The following is a 19,783-nucleotide window of genomic DNA, read 5'->3' on the forward strand; positions in this document are numbered from 1 at the left end:
CAAGAGTTGATTGGTTCTCTGCATGATTTCCGCGCGCGAAACCGCGTAAATGCACAAGAGCGCGCACAGACACGATATTTCCATTCGATTCGATTCGCTCGATCTCAATTACTAAATTCCACATACTCGACTTCATTTCGACTTGGACTGCACAAAGGAAAATTACATGGAAAGTTGCGGTACAGTTTCGATCAGAATTGCAGATGAGAGGGTTTTCAATAGATCTATGCATACGTATAAAATCACTTTTCGTGAAACTATCCACCTTCGTCGTGTACGAAGGAAATTAGGTCATTCTCAAAGATTCATTTTTTACATTTTTGAAACTTTATAACTTCCGTGAAAATTCATCGAAATACAGAAATTTTTCATTTCATCATGGAAGAAAATTTAATGAAATTGTACGATGTTTAAAGTTCATAATTACATTTATTGCAAATTTAATTTAGACAAATATGATTTTTTCTTTCTCAAGAATAATTGAAATATTAATTTTTAACCAGTTTGTTTAACAAATTAATAATTTGATTTTCATTAGTTTTTATTTTAAAATTTAAATGAATTATTTAAGTTTAATTGCTTTCAAACGATATATAAATAATTGAAAATATTAATTAAGAATTATTATATCGAATAATTCCAAGCTCTACAAATTTTTAACTGTTAATTAATCATTGCTCAAACTTACTAAATATTTGAAATTGGTTAAGAAGTAATCGATCTTTTTAAGATCTTTTAACATATTTAATTATTTAGTTATCTTAGATATTTCAAGTTCAATGAAAAAAAAATAAGTTAATATCTATTATTCATTCGATATCCAGAAGAATTCAACTGAAACTTTTTTGAACTTTTAATTTGAATCGATTTCAATCACTAACTTGCAGAATTAATTTAAATAATTTCTCAATAATATCCAAGTTCTTAATACATCTGTCTTACATATATTCATCAATTTATCTTCATTATACAATTTATATGATCAAAAATTATATATTATTTTATAAGAAAATTTATTTAGAATATAACAGTATGAAGAAGAGAATAATTATGAAATAATTTTTTTTTTATAATAAAGCTCTTTGAAAATTTTGTTTGAAAATATTTTTCAGAACGAAAAAATTTTTCAGAAAGCGATAAAATACTAAAATTTCGTTTCATTATAAAATTATATCTTTCTTTTTTAATGTTTTACTAAAATTATTCGTTAATTAAACATGCATAAAAAAACTTTAACACGAAGACTTTTGCGATTGACTTTATACGTATTTATATGTATTTATACAAAATGAAAAGCAAAATTTGACGAAACATAAAATTAAAAACAGTTAATAAACAATTAACAATAAACCATATATATGCATCATTAATACTAGATTTATATCTATTCTATTCTATTCTATCTCTACATTAAATTAATATTTATTCTTAGAAATTCTTTATACCACATAAAAATTTTCGAGATTAGACAAAAATGAATTCGAATATATATTTGTCTCATTAATTGGATTAAAGTCAGCATAAATGATAAGAATGTGAACTGTTTTTATAATTTTCCAAATAAAATTTGAAATACGTCAAAATGACGTGTCCTAATAAACCTATTAAATATACATCTGCTATAATAATAATTTGCCCAACACAAAGTAACCACGTTTCTCTATTACGGTTAGAAACCTCCATTATCGCGAGTGATTTATTCATCGATCACCGGAAATCGAATTCTATTGCCCTCGAAATAATTTTACTCGAACGATATCTATTGATTCAATATTCAAAATATCCTTACTCGAAAACACATTCAATCATCGACGTGTCGGACGTAAACGTGAAAAAAATGAAATAGCAGCACGTGTATCCTTCGATCGCATTATCGTGGACTCGATTATTAAATGAAAAGAGCATGTCATGAAGACATGTCACGTGGCCTGAATGTTCCAACCACCTCTTTGAAGTGGAGAAGGCTTCTTTCACGCCGCTTTAACTCTTCTCGTGTCCCTTCTCCGCGTTATTTCACCGCCACCATGCTTGCCAACTATCGCCACTGTATCACCATCCATCTCTTTTTCCCTCTTTGCTATTACGAGGCCACCTTTCTCTCTCTCTCTCTCCTTCTCTCGGCCGTTTGCCCTATATTTGGACCTCCCACCTATGGATGAGGAGTGATGCATGAAAGAGGAACACTCGCCGTTGGCGAGAGACGCAGAGGAAACCAGTCAGAGGAGGGCCTTTGAAACAACAATGAAGTTAGCGTCTCTCGCTCGTCAGCGTCGGTAATGCACGGAATTTACGTCAAAGGGAATTCGAGCAAGCGGTACAAGCGTGGTATAAGGACGTACCGTGGCCTGGACAGAACGAACGAGAGAGAGAGATGGATGTACAAGGAGTGCAGAGGAAGGGAGAGAAAGAGAGAGAGAGAAAGAGAGAAAGAGGATTACCGGTTCGTTGCAATTTCACGACCAGGAAAAATTGCAGGAATAAAAGAGAAAGAGAGTTAGCCGACTTGCCTCTAATGCCAAGAGGCTAGTGGAAAAAAGTCGTTTCGGTTGACGAGCTGGAACCAAATAGATACGAATTGCATTTCGATTGAACGTCTGGTAATCCTTGGAAACGATTTCTCTCGATCCCGATTCTCCTAATTTTTCCCATTGCTGAGATTTCAAAAATAAAGGAGGGGAAAAAATTAAAGGACGAATTTATATTAAAAACGCGATCGCGAGAGCGCTGAATATTACATTCCTGTGAAAATTATGAATTACGGGGCGCATTATAAAATTTCGTCTTCCTCGTGATTCCGGGCGCGCAAGCCTCGGTGGTATTTTGTCGAGCCATCGTGAATGAAGATTCACGATTTCGTGAATACCGTTTCGACGGTAATCTGGGCTGGAAAGTAGAATATTTTTTTCCCGACTGAAATTTATTTGTGTTTTTTGAAATTTTTTTTATATGAATTCATACGCACGCGAATTTTTTACCCGCATACGAAGTATCCCATTATTTCTCGATACGCTTCAAGGTGATAATTAGAGAACTGAAATAAAGATAAAAAGCTTCTGTAAACATGATATTAAAAATGAATAAAGCTTTCAAAGAGTAATGATGCTCACGACCTAAAATTACGTTTTATTTGAACTTTACGATCTATAATCATTATGTGTGTATGTAATGAAAAATTTAAACATATATACATATGCATTAAATAATTCGGTGTATATTTCAGAAAAAAAAGCTTCAGAATTATGACCTGAAATTTCGAATAACAACATACTATTCCAATATTCATTTTTATACATGTCTATCTTTTATGTAACTCTTCGTATACTTCATATTATATTTTAATTATTTCTTTATATTCTTCATATCTTTTTATTTTTCTCATTTATTATTTATTCTTTTCTTTTTTTCAATATCTCTTCTTTAAGAATAATCGTTAATATTAGAAAGAAACGTTTTGCAAACCATCAGCTACTTATTTTTAAATAGAAGATCTTTTTTGTTTGACGATCTTTCAGCAGTTTTTCCGAATTTCTACATCACGATTTTCCTATTCTTTTTATCATTCTCCCAAGACTGAATAAACATCAACTAGAAACGTCGTTTTATTGAAACCAGTAGACGAGATTTCGCGACCTCGCATCTACGTATTGACGATCGTAGGAAGGTATCGAAGCGAGATTCATCAATTTCCGTACCGATTCCACCATCTCTATTTGCTGCCTGTATTCATCTTAGACGAAAGCATTCTATCTATCACGTCCCTCTCCATCTCTCTAGACGACAGAACTGTCTTTTGTAACGGGACGCTCAAGCATTTTTAATGACGACGAAATCGACACTTTTAATTATAGAAAAGTCTCTCTCGTCTTGCTCCTCCTCGCATCGACCAAGAGACTCCGCTTCGATCTTGGACTTTTTCCCCAGTTCTTTGCCTTTCTCCGCTATCCTCCTGTCCCCTCTTCCCCCCCCCTCCCGCCTCTTTCTTTCCAGATATATCATTTCCATCTCTTCTAACCTCCCTCCCGTTCCCATCTCGTGTCGCTGAGATAGAAACATCGAGAGAGAAAAAATATTCCCGCGCGCTTCCGTCGCAGCGAGTCCATTGTCTTTTCCGTTTTCTATCGCGATGCACGGGGAGTCAGCCAGCCAGCCAGCCACCCAGCCAGGCGTAGTGCGGCTTTTAGAATCAAGAATTCGCCGTGGTCTTTCACGCTCTTGCCTCTTGTTCTTCTTCCTTCTCTTCAAGCAAACGGGCAGGATTTTTACTTTTCCCTCTATCTACCGTCCCTCGTGTATCGTTCTTAACGAGATGGATTCGATTGGGACGCGAACGAATTTTCTACGCGTCGAATAATTATTTTTTGATCGAGCTGATTCAATTCTTTGTTCCCTTCTTTCTTGTTTTATTGTTACTTGTTAATTAATATACTTACATAGATGATTATTAATGGACCATTTACAATTGTGGATGCTGATGATTTAATGTTATTTAATTTTGATAATCAATCAAAATAGGAATCTTTTTCTTTAATTAATTTATTACAGAAATACGCACAGTAAACAAGTTCTAGCTGAATAATATGTGAATGAAATAAAAGAAATGGATAAAAGTAATTTTTTATAAAAAAAAAATAAGAAGAAGAAGAAAAATAGAATAAAATTTTCTCATTTTTTACAAAAATTGAGCTTGAAAATTTTTTAATTATAAGTTGGTTAATTTCTAATTGGATATGAATAAATTGTCGACAAAGCTATTTCATATATGAAAATAATGAAAAATTAGAATTAATTTGAGAGATTAGAATTAATATAGAATTAATTTTATTTATTATCAATAATTTATTTTTGTTATTATTTTTGTTAATTTTAAATATTTTTAAAAATTAATTTCTAAAAATATGCTTATTTTCATACGTAGAATAATTTTTTATCAATATTTCATTTATATGTTTGAAATTAGTCAATTTCGTTTGTTTATTAAATAAGTTTATTAATAATTTTATTAAAAAGTTTTCTTGAAAATAATTGATTTTCTTGAAAATAAAATTTTGGATATAAAAATGTCTTTTCTTCTTTTTTATTAAAAAAAATGTTTTGTGTTTGCTTATATGTTTTTCAATTGGATATAATGATAATAAAAATATAAACAATACATTATATTACAGTTGCAAATTTTTATGCAAATATATTATAACATGTTTTTCATAAATAACATAAATATATTTTTTTATCTTCAAATTTTAATTTTATTTAATTTTTTATGAACTATAATAATTAATAATTATTAATAATCATATTATTAATAAATATATTCATATCTTGAATAAATTGTTCTGATCACAATATAATATTAAAAATTGAAAAAATTTTGAATAATTTATGTATAAAAATAATAGAAAGATATTTAATATAATTCAGCTCAATTTTTTCAGATAACAATTTGTAAAAAAAATCTTAAAAAAATTTTATAATATTATAATTTTATATATATATATATATATATATATATATATATATATATATATATAAAACTACATAATAAAATTACTGAAATTTAACAAATATTAGCTGTTTGTTATATATATTTTCAATAACATGATATATTTTTTATATATTAGTTGAATATCTTGGATTTGATTTATCATCTTGTATAAAAATTTATTTACGATATTATATTATTTATTAAAATTCTTGTCTCTTTGTAGTTTTATTTTTTATTCTAAATTATCTAGCTTTATAATTATATAAAATTATAATTATATACAATGATATTTCAATTATCTATTCTATCCTAATCTATCAAAAAAAGTTTATATTTTATCATTTTATTTAAAATTATTTTATTTATTTTATTTATTTATTAAAATAATAATTATTAAAATATTTTATTTATTAAAATTTATACCATCTTATAAGAATATAATAATATCTAATAATAATAACGTAACGTGATCCAATGAATTTTACATCGCAAACGTCTTCTTTGATCTTCTTTTTCTCCATTTTATAGTTTCTTTTTTTTTTCCATCAATGCAATGAAAATAGAAAGATTTTCCGCGAATGGAAATCCAATCTGTGTCGAGCAGTGACGTTAAAAAAAAATTCCACTCCCGCTGGTATTTCTTTCGATATTTCTCTGGCCGGTTTCATAACCGCACATACTTCAAATGCTTCTTTGAAGTCGTATGAAAACACACGGCACAAAGTATATACCGCAATGGCAATCGGGAATGGTAATGGTGGTTGAAAACGAACCATACCATAGAGAAATATATGTGTACATGTGGCCTTGTTTTTTGATTTCGTAGATGCGCCACCGATGCTGCTCTACTCCTTCATCGAGCAAACGTTGCAACCGGGACCGGCTGTATCCTTGAAATGTTCCGCTGCTGGTAATCCAACACCGCAAGTCACCTGGGCCTTAGATGGTTTTGCTCTACCGACCAATGGAAGGTAGGCTTCATTTAATTGTTCGTAACCAAACTCCGGTATGTTGAAGAGCAATCAAATTGCTCGTTAATTATTCTATGTACCGATCTGATGATGCATCGTGAACTGTACACAAGTTTAATTAATTTAATTTGATCGAATTATATATAGTTTGTGAGGGATGGATATTGTATTTAATAGATTCGCTATTTAGGATTATACAATGATTATTTTTAATCAATATTATATTGAAAAGTATTTATATTGAAAAATTAGATTGGAAAATTTTTTATATTTATTTATTTTAATGTAAAATTATTAGTGATTGTGACATTGATTTTTATATGAATATGAGAGAAGGATTCGTAGAAATATTTGATTTGAAGTATGTATGAAAAGATGTGATTTGAGAAAAATAAAGACATGAAATCTGAAATAATATAATCAATTTTATATAATTCTTATGTTATGTTATATAAATATATATGTTATATAAAATATAAGTATGATAAATTATTTCAAAAAAATTTTTCGTGATTTGTATACTTAATTTTGATCATTAACATTTGAAAAATATACAATTTAATTTATTTTTAATTCTTTAATGTTTTTTTATTAAAGAAAAATATTTATTTTTTTATTTTATCTTATTTTTATTGTTCTTTTATTATTTCTCTTATCATTTTCTTTTATTATTTTTATTAGTATTAGATTTTTCATATAATAATATATAGCATCAATTAGCTTAATTGCTATAATGTATCATTGTACAGTTTGAAAATATTAAAAAAATTTCATAATACAAAGTATCATTTTCAATATAGAATATTTTTCATAAAAAATATTTCATTGTGCTGTTAATATTTTAAATTAAATGGAATTTATTAATGATTTATAATGTTTCTCTTAAATTCTCCTATAAGATTACATAATTAATCGATTTCTAGCCACAAATATTTTTCATATGTAACATACGATGATTAAATAACACAGAAAATATTTTCTTTTCCATTAAATTTTTCCATTTTTTAATTTTCTATTAAATATGAAATAATCAACATGTTTTAATAGAAAAATATATGATAAAATAAAAAAGTATTTATGCAATGTTGTTTTAAGAATAAAACAATGCAATTGTAAAATGTATATTGAATCATATTTAGAATTATATACTTTTATAAATCTATTATATTTAATTACAAGATCAATCAATTCACAAGATTCACAAATAAATATTTTTGTCTTTTAAAGTCATTCTCTTGAATTATTATATAAATTTGATTAAATTTCAACAATCATCACTAAAATTAAAAATAAAAAGTGTAAAAAGATATCTTCACAATTTCCCAAAACCGTAATTTTTATAAAATCAATATTATAGTTATATCAGTATATAGTTTTTAATTTAGTTTTTTCCTCATTAAATAAGAATAACGTTGCTGAAAATCTATTTCCTATTAATTTCAAAACTACAAAAAAGAACAATCAAAACTTTCTTGGTTACTAATTATCATTTAATCTTAACTTATTCTAATTAATCACTGAATTTCTTATTCAGTACAAAATCCTACTTTAATAATATCAAAGCAAACACAGCACACATTACTGTCACGTACGGCTGATAAAATATACGCCATTTCTCCTTAGTCCGTCGCATAAAGCATACGGTCGTAACTCTTGAACAATTGTTTTAACGCGCGATTGATGCCTCGTAATTAAAATGCAATCTGCCTGTGGCAATGGTCGAGGACTCGCATCTGCACCCCAGGCCAATTTCAATTTCAAGTGCAATATCCCGGCAAGAAGCCGGAATATTTATTGCGACGACACGGCGAAGCGTTGTCGTGGCAGGGATGGAAAAGGCAAAAGGCACAAGAAGACACGAGAGAATATAATGCGAGATTCTCGTACGAGTTTAACGATAGATCGACATAAAAGATGCTCCATGATTCTTCGACCGTGCCATTTTATCGTCGTACTCGGCCATTTCCTTTTCGAGGAAAAGCAATTCGTATACCGATTCTCTCGGGGCAAAACGCGCAATTCACATACATTTCTTTGTAATTACTGTTTTCCACAATACACGCAAAATTAATAATTTTGTTGGAAATTGGAATGGGAATGCGCATTGCGACGCGGCAAATTGAAAAACGATTTTTCTTATTGGAGAATAAAAAGTTGTCTTTATTCGTAAACAAAGTTAATCGTAATTGAAAAAAAAATAATTTGTTCATTAACTGGGAAGATTTTGTTGAAATTGCATAGAGAAATTTACTTGTGAAATATTTATTAATTTTATTTTACATTGATGTGTTATGAAAATTGAGACTGAAAATTAAATAAATATAATAAATAAAATTTCAGAATAAAAATTGAATATTTGTTCAAAATAAAAAAATTACAAATAATTAATAAAAATAGCATAATTATAATCAAATGAATTTGATTTCCTATTATAATATTAATAAGCAATATCTTAGAAAATTTAGTGATAAAATTCGTATTTATATTATAATTTTATGTTTTTTTTGCAATTTTATTATTTTCAATGCAGTATAAAATCGATTAAAATTTATTTTGTTTAATTTTGAATTAATAAATTTCAATTAATGTAATCAATTTTTTTTTTAAATAAAATAAAACATTCTGATAAATTTAATATTTGACAATTCCAAATTATATTTTTTAGAAATCTTTTCTTAAAATTTGTTCTATTTAAATTTATACAAAGAATCAGTCTTAATTAAAATTGGTTAAATCTAGCTCGCAGGTAAAATTAAGTTAAAGAAAAGTAATAAAACTTCATTATTGTTAAAACCACAGAAATCCATCAATATTCAATTTAACCAGTAAACTCTCAAAACTACTGAAAAATAATTTAAAGTTAGAATATAAATTACCTACTTAATATAAACTTTTCTTTATCAAAGTTTTCCGTTTCATTTTTTTTTTATTTTATATACTTTTTTAAATTAGTTTTAATTTTCATTAATAAAATATCAATATTTTTAGAATTAACTATTTAAAATCAATGATAATGACAAGATATTGATAAAATTTTAATTGATCGTTAATAGATTTCAGATTTTAATAATATGAATAGGTAATAATAATATAAATAAAAAAAGATTGAAGAAATATTGTGATATAAAATTTTTTTGTTAAATTGTTTATTTATTTGAAATATGTATGAATTAAAAAAAAGAATTTTTCATTAATATTCGAAGGTTCATGATTGGTCAATACGTAACAGTTCACGGCGATGTTATATCACATGTCAATATCAGCCATGTGATGGTGGAGGATGGAGGAGAATATTCTTGCATGGCCGAAAATCGAGCTGGGAAAGTCATTCACGCTGCGCGCCTCAACGTTTATGGTAAATTTTATACTAAATTCAATAACCAAAATTCATATTGTTTAACAAATTGATGTCCTTTGATAAAATTTCTTTACCTTATAATTTATATTTGAGCTTAGATTTGAATTTATTAAATTTTTCATTAATTCAAAGTGTTTCGATAAAATGGAAATAATAATTAATATGAATAAATATGTATACATTATTATAATGTATAAAATTTATTACAGATTAACTCGATTATTACTAATTATTAAAACGTAGGTTTCAGTAGTTAGAAATAAATAAATAGTATTACTATATATGTTGTCAGATATTTTGTTACACATCAAATTGAATATTATTTTTATATAAAAGAAAAAAGTTTTATAATAGTTGTATTTAATTCTGTATAAAATTTGCATTTAGATCATAATTTTTTTACGTAATCTTCTTTATAAAATTCTATTTTTAAAAAAATAATTTCATTATAGAAATAATATTAGCATTCATTAAAGCATTCAAGTTATTTCTAATATAAAGACCAATGAGAATATTACTAAAAAATTTTAATAAGAAATATTTTAGAAAATTAATTGATAAAAATTGTGTTTATAATTTCATTTTTTTATTTTCGAAAAATTAACTTTAAAATACCAATAAAAAATATTTTTGAAAATAATTTATAAATAAAATTTTACATATCTATATTTATAATAAATAAATATTTCGTTAGTTTATTATTAAAACACATTTTAAATAATAAAGATAATAATAATTATTTTATTTTAATGACATTACTGAATATTCAATATTCAATTATTTTATATTTCATAAATTTCAATCACTATTTATTTATTTTTCTTATTTCAGGTCTTCCATACATTCGACTAATTCCAAAAGTTACCGCTGTTGCCGGTGAAACTCTTCGTTTGAAATGCCCAGTCGCCGGCTACCCTATCGAAGAAATCAAATGGGAACGAGCGAATCGTGAATTGCCAGATGATCTTCGACAAAAAGTGCTTCCAGACGGTACCTTAGTCATCACGAGCGTGCAGAAGAAAGGCGATGCAGGCGTGTACACGTGTTCAGCGAGGAATAAACAAGGACACAGCGCGAGAAGATCAGGAGACGTCGCAGTAATCGGTAAGGCATTACGTTCGATCCGTTATTCCACGATTGTTCCAGATTGTTTCAATTCCAAGCAGACGACATCAAGTGTGGAAATGGTTCGCCATTATCCGACATTATAAAAATGAAGCAAAACCGGATACGCTTTTGAAAGAATCATTATTATCCTTCGTGCAATATTTGCAAAAATGAAAAAAGAAAAAAGAAAAGAAACGGAAAGAAAGAAGACATTTTCTAGGATTCTACGATGAGGAGAAGAATGTTCCCGGATGACGTGCTATAGATGCTTCGCCTATGTTTATCGAGTTCACAAGCTGTCGTTGTTGTTATTATTCCAGTTCCTCCCAAAATTAGCCCATTCACGGCAGATCGTGATCTTCATCTCGGCGAACGAACGACGTTGACTTGCTCGGTGACGAGAGGCGATCTGCCTCTCTCGATCTCCTGGCTCAAGGATGGACGAGCGATGGGCCCGTCGGAGCGAGTCCATGTCACCAATATGGACCAGTACAATAGCATACTGATGATTGAACATTTATCTCCAGATCACAACGGCAACTACTCGTGCGTGGCCCGTAATCTGGCCGCAGAGGTATCACACACGCAGCGGCTTGTGGTTCATGGTAATCCTCCTCTAGGCCCCCTTCACTTTTGCCTGACGACCGCCTGCCCGCCCGAAATTTGAGCGAGTGTCGATCGTATGAGTGCGTACACGGTTGCCCACACTCGCGAATGAACCGCGTGAGGATCTCAAAGTGCTGTTTTTCCCTTCTTCGTATTCCAGAAATCATAATCATGTCAAACGATTAAATAATAACCATTCGACATCTTTTCACACACGTTTCTTCGTTCTCGCTTCCTCTGGAAACATTGATGTTTTAGCGCTATCTCACCGCTGTAAATAGCTTTCAACGTGAAACCAATTACAATGAAGATGTGTGATCGCACAGCTCGTTAAGTTCTTACGCGTTCATTCGAGAAGGAGTCTTTATTTTTTTATCTAATACAAAGCCATCAACGTTATTCAGGAACGTAGAGACCTGGTGACGCGTTACTTCATGACGGCTCACGCTTAGCGTGGCTCATCCTCCTGCACGAGACCTGCCACTATCATCTCCCACGTTTCTCCCTTGGTCCAAATTTCGGCTCTTCGAAGAGAGATCGCTTCAAAATTAATTCGACACAAAATCATTCGCGCTTTGTTCTACAATATATTTCGAGAAGAATTTGGCCGCGATTAGACAAGTTTTCGCTTGGAAGAATAACAATTTTCGAAGAGTCGAACGAATGCTAGCTCTTGCGTTGGGAACGACCGTATGCGGTGTGAGTGTGCGATGCCAAGTTAAGTGTACAAGGTGTTTTAGGGCGGCAGGGGCAGGTCCGCGGCGGGGCCACCCTCTCTCTCCTCTACATTGCTACGTTACTATACTGCCTCTATTGTACATATTCTACGTATATATATATACATATTATATTCTATATATATATCTATACATATACATGGACGTACTACTGTCTATATATATAATATATATAAACATACCGCTACTATATATAAAAAGAGAACATATATATATTTATACATATATATATAATGATTACACATGTACCTGGTACAAAAAAAAGGTTCTTGCGTTTTTTTGGTGCCATCTTTTTCTCGCTCTCACGTATGGTTCTCTCTTCTCTCTTGACCTTTTCCAGTACCCCCTATTATTGAGCCATTTACGTTCCAAGAGGGACTATCCGAGGGGATGCGGACGCGGACGGTGTGCGGGGTCGCGGCGGGTGATCCACCCTTAACTATATCCTGGCTAAAAGACGGCCAAAGCCCTTTCCCTTTGCCGCCGAATCTTGCTTCCGCAAACATCTCCCAACTGGATCCTTATTCGAGCCTCCTCAGTATAACGAACCTCGCGGCCGAGCACTCCGGCGACTATACCTGCGTCGCCGCGAACCCCGCCGCCGAGGTCAGGTACACGGCCAAGCTACAGGTAAAAGGTAACTAGATGATCGGCGACCCTTTTCCATCATCATCCTGAAAACCAAAAATCAATCTGACATTATTATCTTTCTATCGATCTCGACGGATCCCGGATGAAATATTTTTTATCTTATATTTTATATAGAAAAATTTCTTTTTGCTAAAGTTTTTTTTTTCTTTTTTTTAAAACGAGTAACGAGTGCTTTGTTTCTTAGTAAGATAATTTATTTTTGGATTTGTATTTGTGGCATTTTATTTTTAGAATTTAATACGTTTAGTCTGACGAGTGTTTGTTATTTGCTTTTTGTTCACAAACTTTTTAGAGAGTTATTTAGCTGAGTTTATTGTTAACACTTTAGTCCAGTTATTTAGAATTTGTAATTATTAATTAATTTTTGGTAGATTTGATTAAGCGGATATGCGTATTTAGTAGTATTTAAAATTTTTTTGCCGTTGAAAATTTTATTGCGATTTAAGAGATTATTGAAAACTCGAGATTTAATAAACGTAAATTTTCCAACGAATTTTACAATAAAAAATAACGTCGAGGTCGAGATCATCCTTAAATATCCTGATCCAATTATACATCTTGAAAGATTAATCAAATCCATCTTTATCCGAATTGCCATAATATCAATATCCATCGAATCACGTCATAATGCTTTACTAATTCGATCCCTGCATCACCATCATTAATCGTCGTAGTGTTCTCGTACGAATTAAAAGCAAGCTATAAACTAATAATCCTGAAATTATAATTATATATAGAGATATGAGATTAATCATTATGAGAATTTATTCGTAGCGAGATCACGCACATTTCATTATCGAACCTTCTAAATTCATTGAATCCATTCTATTCTCCTTGAAATCCAGAAAAATTCCTGTCCCTCAGACACAGTGTGTATTACATTTACGTTGCTTTGGCTCTCTGGGAATGCGTCGGTATCTCGTGGACCCCCGAGGTTTGCTTGACTTGACCGAATAATAAAGGTAACAGTTTGCACCTTTCCTTATTTTTACTCGTTTTTTAAAACGGAGCAAGCAACCAACCAACCAAGCAAAACTAAAAAATATATAATGACAATGATAATGGCGATGTGTACGAACAAAAATGAAACTCTCTTCTGGCCTGCGTGCGTGCGTGTATGTGAGCATCAACACACTTTTACTCTGCATGCTCTTTTTTACTATGACATAGCTGTGATTTTTTCTGTCTGCATAATATATTTATATATATATATATATATACCTTACATGTTTGTGTACATAAATTATTATTACTTATATATATTTTAAGTGTTTTTTGATCACCCGAGTACGAGCACGTGCCACTCTGCTCACGACCAATAATCTTCACAGAACTTATGCGCTGGCTCTTCTTTGGGCTCGTTGGAAGGCAACCTTTTTTCATTACACTTTCTGCATGCCTTTTTTTCACTGTCTTTTCTATTTCTGTCACGCTCTTTTTTATCTTTCTTTCGTGATCGCGAAACGCACAGGGTACGAATATAATCGACTTTCCATCTCGAACATAAATGAAAATAAATATAAGAAAAAAATATTATTAAATATTCATATAAATAATTCTCTTTTGTAAAATTATAACATCAATCGAGATAAAATATCAAAAGTAAAGTATATACGTACCTCGTGCAACTTCCAATTGCGAATTTTCGGTAATGTAGGCTAGTAGTACGTATTTATGATTAATTAAATTTCGTATTCGTCAAACTAGTCGTTAGAAGCGGGTACTTGATATATATCTATATATACATATATATATTATTATTCGCCTATCCACGATATATATATCTATATATCTTTCGGTCTTCCGCCGACATGCTCTCATCCATAACCTCACAATCTCCCGCCCAATTTGCGCCTTTTCTTCTTCCGAGAGTTCTACTTGTTTCACGCCACAATTGAACGACTATCTTATATATTTAATAACACGTTATATATACACACATTTACATACCACTTGATCTATATATATATATACACACACATATATATATATCTATATATATATTATATTGTCGCACGCGTTAATGCGTGGCCGGTATTTGCCGTCTTGTAAAACGTTGGAACTCCCACTCACAGTATCTCGCTTGTGCAGCGTTTTTCACCACCGTAAAAAGTAGAACCCGCCAAACAATACACCCCAAAAAATACATTAAACCTTAAACTCTCGACACGTCGATGCGCGACGTACCGACGTAGATCGTATTACCGTTGGAGCTCTCACTCTCTCTTACATCCGGTGTTTGTCGCAATTTAGACGATGCACACAATTAGTGGTGATTTCGTTTCAGCCGTAGCTAGATATACAGAATCTCGATAGATGCTTCATTCTGCACTGTGTACCTCTTTTTTTTTTCTCTCTACTTTTTTTCTTTTTTTTTTTTTTATTTCTTCTTTTTCGTATGTCTCCTTTTTGGGCTACGTATGTACGTTTATGGTGTATCGAACGAACGCTTTTACATTGATGATCCTTTAGTAGAAGCAGAAAACAGAACCGTTATTTAATTTATTCCAAATGATTTTAGATAATCGGTCGAACAAGTTTCGCACGTCGCGAATGTCTCGCATCGACACGTGACCCCCCACTTCCATACTTAAACCTCACCCACAAACCTTCATTCACTTTGATCTTAATGTCTCTATCACTTTTTCATTACGTAAATTTAATCATTTTTTTTTTCTTTTTCCACCATAACGAATACTCGAGATTTCTAATCAAAATTTCTGTCGCGAATTGTAAATTTTATTGCGCATGTAAATAATTAATACTTTTTATAAATAATTTTCGAATTAATTAAAATAATTAAGGGGAGAAAAAAAAGAAAAGAACGAAAAAAAAAAAAGGAACGATGATTCCTCGTCGACGACAAGCGTCATCGTTTAACGTTTTCTTTGTTACTTTCACTTTTGTACATTGTATATTTCTATCTTATCTTGTACATATATACATATCTCGATAATGCGTCTACAACGATGCAACGCCACACCGTCGACGAGTTCGTCCTTTGACCGCGCTTTTTACGACTCTTTCACGACGTACCTGTCTCTAAATCGCTAACGACCAGTAAAAATAACATAGACCGTGAGTAACACGACGGATTTCTCTAAAGCTGTCCGCTCTGGTTTTCAGTACCTCCACGATGGATCGTAGAGCCTACGGATGTTAGCGTTGAAAGAAACAAGCACGTCGCTTTGCACTGTCAAGCGCAAGGCGTGCCCACCCCTACAATTGTATGGAAAAAAGCCACGGGTAAAAAATTTATTATATCAAATAAAAATATCAAACAACGTAAAGAATAAGAATTAAAGAATAATTAAAACTTAATAAAATATATTTAATATAATATAAATATAAATATATTTAAATATTTTATATAAATGATGTAATGAAAATTGTCATGTATCGTGTCATAAATAATGTCATTTTAGAAATTCAGTTTCAATTGCAAACAATTAATTATATATTAATTTGTTAGTATTTTAATTAATAATAATTAAATAAAAAATTACACTTGCAATAACTTACGATATTAATATATAAATGACTGGCAAAGCACAAAGAAATTTTTCTAATTAATAAATTATGACAAAGATATATTCTAATTATAATAGTTTGAATATGCATAATATAGCAATGATAAAAGAAAATTGAATTGATGATAATATATCGCATCAAAGTATGAATTATTATACGGTTTATTTTAAAACTTTTTATCTTAAAATTTTTGAAAATGCAAATCATATAAATTATATATTAGAATTATTCTTTTAATTGGAAAAACAAAATATATTTATCAAAAAGAATATTAAATGTTTATTTGAAATAGGAAAAATATGTCATAGTTATTTTAATAAAAATTAATCGATCTAATGTAATGAAATATTTCTATTTTCATAAAATACAATATTAATTTCATCAAAAATATTTATGTATATTTTCAATAATTATAAAACAAAAAGTTTTGATATTCTTCGTTCTGAGAGATTTCATAATTCTATTTGCTAATTCTGTTGGAATAAAATTCAATAAATAATTTTCCCTCTTTTCATAATTTTTAAAAACTTTTTAAAGTTTTGTAATGTTCTTTATTTAAATTTTTCTTATCTTAATAAAAATTTCATTAACTCAAGAAGTAAAGTTTTCATTAATTCAAAGCAAATTTTTGTTAAAAGTATAACATAATATAATATATGTAACATAATAAATATCTTTCAACTTCTATAACAAAAATTTTAAATGCAAGAAATATAGTCAATTTAAATTCTTTTAATCTTTTAATCTTTTTTATAACAACATTTATATTTTTATGTATATTTTAATATTTCACAATTGAAAATTTTTCTTTATCTGAACAAAATAGGAAGCAAATCCGGGGAGTACGAGGAGTTACGAGAAAGAGCGTACACGAAAATCCTCAGTAATGGTACGCTGCTATTGCAACACGTGAAGGAAGACAGAGAAGGATTTTACCTCTGTCAAGCGAGTAATGGCATTGGAAGTGGAATTGGCAAAGTAGTTCAGTTAAAAGTAAACTGTGAGTATCTCTTTGTTAAACGTAAAAATTGAATAACCATTTAACAATACAGTCGCTTTTTTTTCAAACGGTAAATTCTTAACCGTGACAAAGTCAACGCAAAATTTATTAGAATTTCTCGTTTTAATTTCGTAATAGCCTCTCCATATTTCGCGGCTCCATCGAGACTTGTCACTGTGAAGAAAGGTGACACTGCAACTTTGCATTGCGAGGTACACGGCGACACACCGGTCACCGTCACTTGGCTGAAAGGCGGAAAAATTGAGTTAAATCCCTCGACGAACTATCGGTAAAACTGAAATTAGCTTGAGCACTGTTGAATGAAACTCCCTGAAATTGTTAGAATCTTGTTTTCCAATGTTTAATAGAAAAATGTTATTTTAAAGTTTAATTAACTTTTGATCAAATTTTGATTAACTTTGTTTATTTTGTTTGTTATTTAATGATAAGTGTTTGTGTTAGACAGAAACTATTTAAACTTGTAAAAATTTGAATTCTAATTACTTTTATATGATTAACTACTTGTTATTACTTTATTATTGTACTATGTATAATATTATAATATTGTAATATTTAAATATAAATATTAATATTAATATTAATATTAATATTAATATAAACATTAATATATATATAAATATTTTACAATTATTTTATTACGTGCAAAGAGTTACAGTGAAACGTGAAGTAACACCAGATGGTGTAATAGCACAATTACAAATTTCTTCGGCCGAAGCGTCCGATAGCGGCGCCTATTTTTGTCAGGCGAGCAATCTTTATGGTCGTGATCAACAATTGGTGCAACTCCTCGTACAAGGTACAATACTTTATAAAGATAAGAATGAATATATCTAAAATATTTGTAAACAAAAAAAAAAGCAAACTAATTTTATTCGAATCTAGAGCCACCACAACCGCCAAATTCTTTAGAAACAGCCATGGTTGCCAGTCGAAGTATTAATGTAAAATGGCAACATAAATCCCAAGACACCACCGAAGTGACTAAGTACATTTTACAATACAAAGAAGGCGATGGTGATTATTTTACATATATCTTAGAGAAAAAGAATTTTTATTAATAAAGAAAATACAAGTGGAATTATATATTATAATTAATTTAATGTTTATTAAATAACTTGTATTAAAATAGCTGGAATATGGCAACAACAAGAATTTACTGGGCCACCTCTGCCATATGCTGCTCTAATAGATGAATTGAAGCCGGCAACTAGATACACTATACGCGTAATAGCTGAAGGACCAGCAGGTAGATCAGTACCCTCGGCGGAACTGATTGTCAGAACAGAGCCACAAAGACCAGCTGGACCCCCGATTAATCTTGAAGCTAGGGCTTTGTCCTCCTCTGAAATTTTAATCACTTGGTCACCACCATTGCCTGAACTCCGACACGGTGACATTCAAGGATTCAATGTTGGCTATAGAGAAACAAGGTAGGAGTGTCAAAACAGAATAATCAATTTTGTGTCTATAGTTACCATATTTCCAATGAAATTCATTAACAGCTTCCAATATTTGTAAATTGTTTATATAATTATATAAATATATGTTTACTAAATATTTTATAAAGAAATTATATATGATAACATGTATAATTCTATGTAAAGTAATATATTTAAAAGAGGCCATTTAATATCTCTATTTATTTGATATTAGAAAAAAAATATGTCAGATAAAAAAACATATAACAACACATCTATGTATTAAAATTATTTATATAAATTATATTTTCTTCAACACTATAGAAGTTAAATGTAATACATTTTTTTTATATCAATAACAACTGAAATATTCACATAGTTTTTTTACGTGTTTCATTTTATATGCATATGCAGAGTTTTTAAAAAAAAGCAATAAATTGTTTTAAATTAATTTTTATCATTTACAAATATTTGATATCGTGAATAAGTTTCTTTGCAACACATTGAATGTAAATAGAGATTGATTTAGAAGCAGAAAATTGTCAATATAAAATAATGTAAAGATACATAATAATATATATATGTATATAATGATCTATAATATGGAGATATAAATTTTATAATGGAAGAAAAACATATCGAGCATTTAAAAGCTAGCATTAAAAAGAAGAATTTTTACTTCATTTGCATTTATGAAGTAATCTCTGTTGATATTAAATAATAATTTTGACATTTTTCAGCTTCACAAATTTCTAAATCAATTCTTTTATTCAATGAAAAAATTCATTCATGATATTCTTCGATGATAAAAATCGATTTTATATCGAAATAATTAATTCCTATTGAAATTTTTTTTCTATATTGATTGGACATTTTTTGCTCAGTAATATATACTAAGCATAAT

The 19,783-nt window shown here is 29.7% G+C and overlaps 1 protein-coding gene and 1 long non-coding RNA gene across 14 annotated transcripts in view; one reads left to right on the forward strand and one right to left on the reverse strand.

Moving 5' to 3' along the window:
* Positions 1 to 19,783, forward strand: part of Abscam (Dscam family member AbsCAM) — a 198,726-nt gene that overhangs the window by 165,989 nt on the left and 12,954 nt on the right. For 7 of the 13 annotated variants that reach the window (XM_006558108.3, XM_006558111.3, XM_006558113.3 and 4 more), the window contains exons 8-17: positions 6,306 to 6,450; positions 9,654 to 9,805; positions 10,640 to 10,912; positions 12,599 to 12,895; positions 16,036 to 16,155; positions 17,267 to 17,440; positions 17,579 to 17,729; positions 18,109 to 18,257; positions 18,344 to 18,475; positions 18,591 to 18,891. In XM_006558108.3, the coding sequence (XP_006558171.1) occupies positions 6,306 to 6,450; positions 9,654 to 9,805; positions 10,640 to 10,912; positions 12,599 to 12,895; positions 16,036 to 16,155; positions 17,267 to 17,440; positions 17,579 to 17,729; positions 18,109 to 18,257; positions 18,344 to 18,475; positions 18,591 to 18,891 (1,894 nt within the window). 13 annotated transcript variants of the gene reach the window in all.
* Positions 13,045 to 15,379, reverse strand: LOC102655455. Its single transcript, XR_003304807.1, has 2 exons — positions 14,529 to 15,379; positions 13,045 to 14,405 (listed from the first exon to the last, which is right to left on the reverse strand). It is a non-coding gene; the product is annotated as an uncharacterized LOC102655455 (long non-coding RNA).

This window comes from Apis mellifera, linkage group LG6 (assembly GCF_003254395.2).
Source record: "Apis mellifera strain DH4 linkage group LG6, Amel_HAv3.1, whole genome shotgun sequence".
NCBI lineage: Eukaryota > Metazoa > Arthropoda > Insecta > Hymenoptera > Apidae > Apis > Apis mellifera.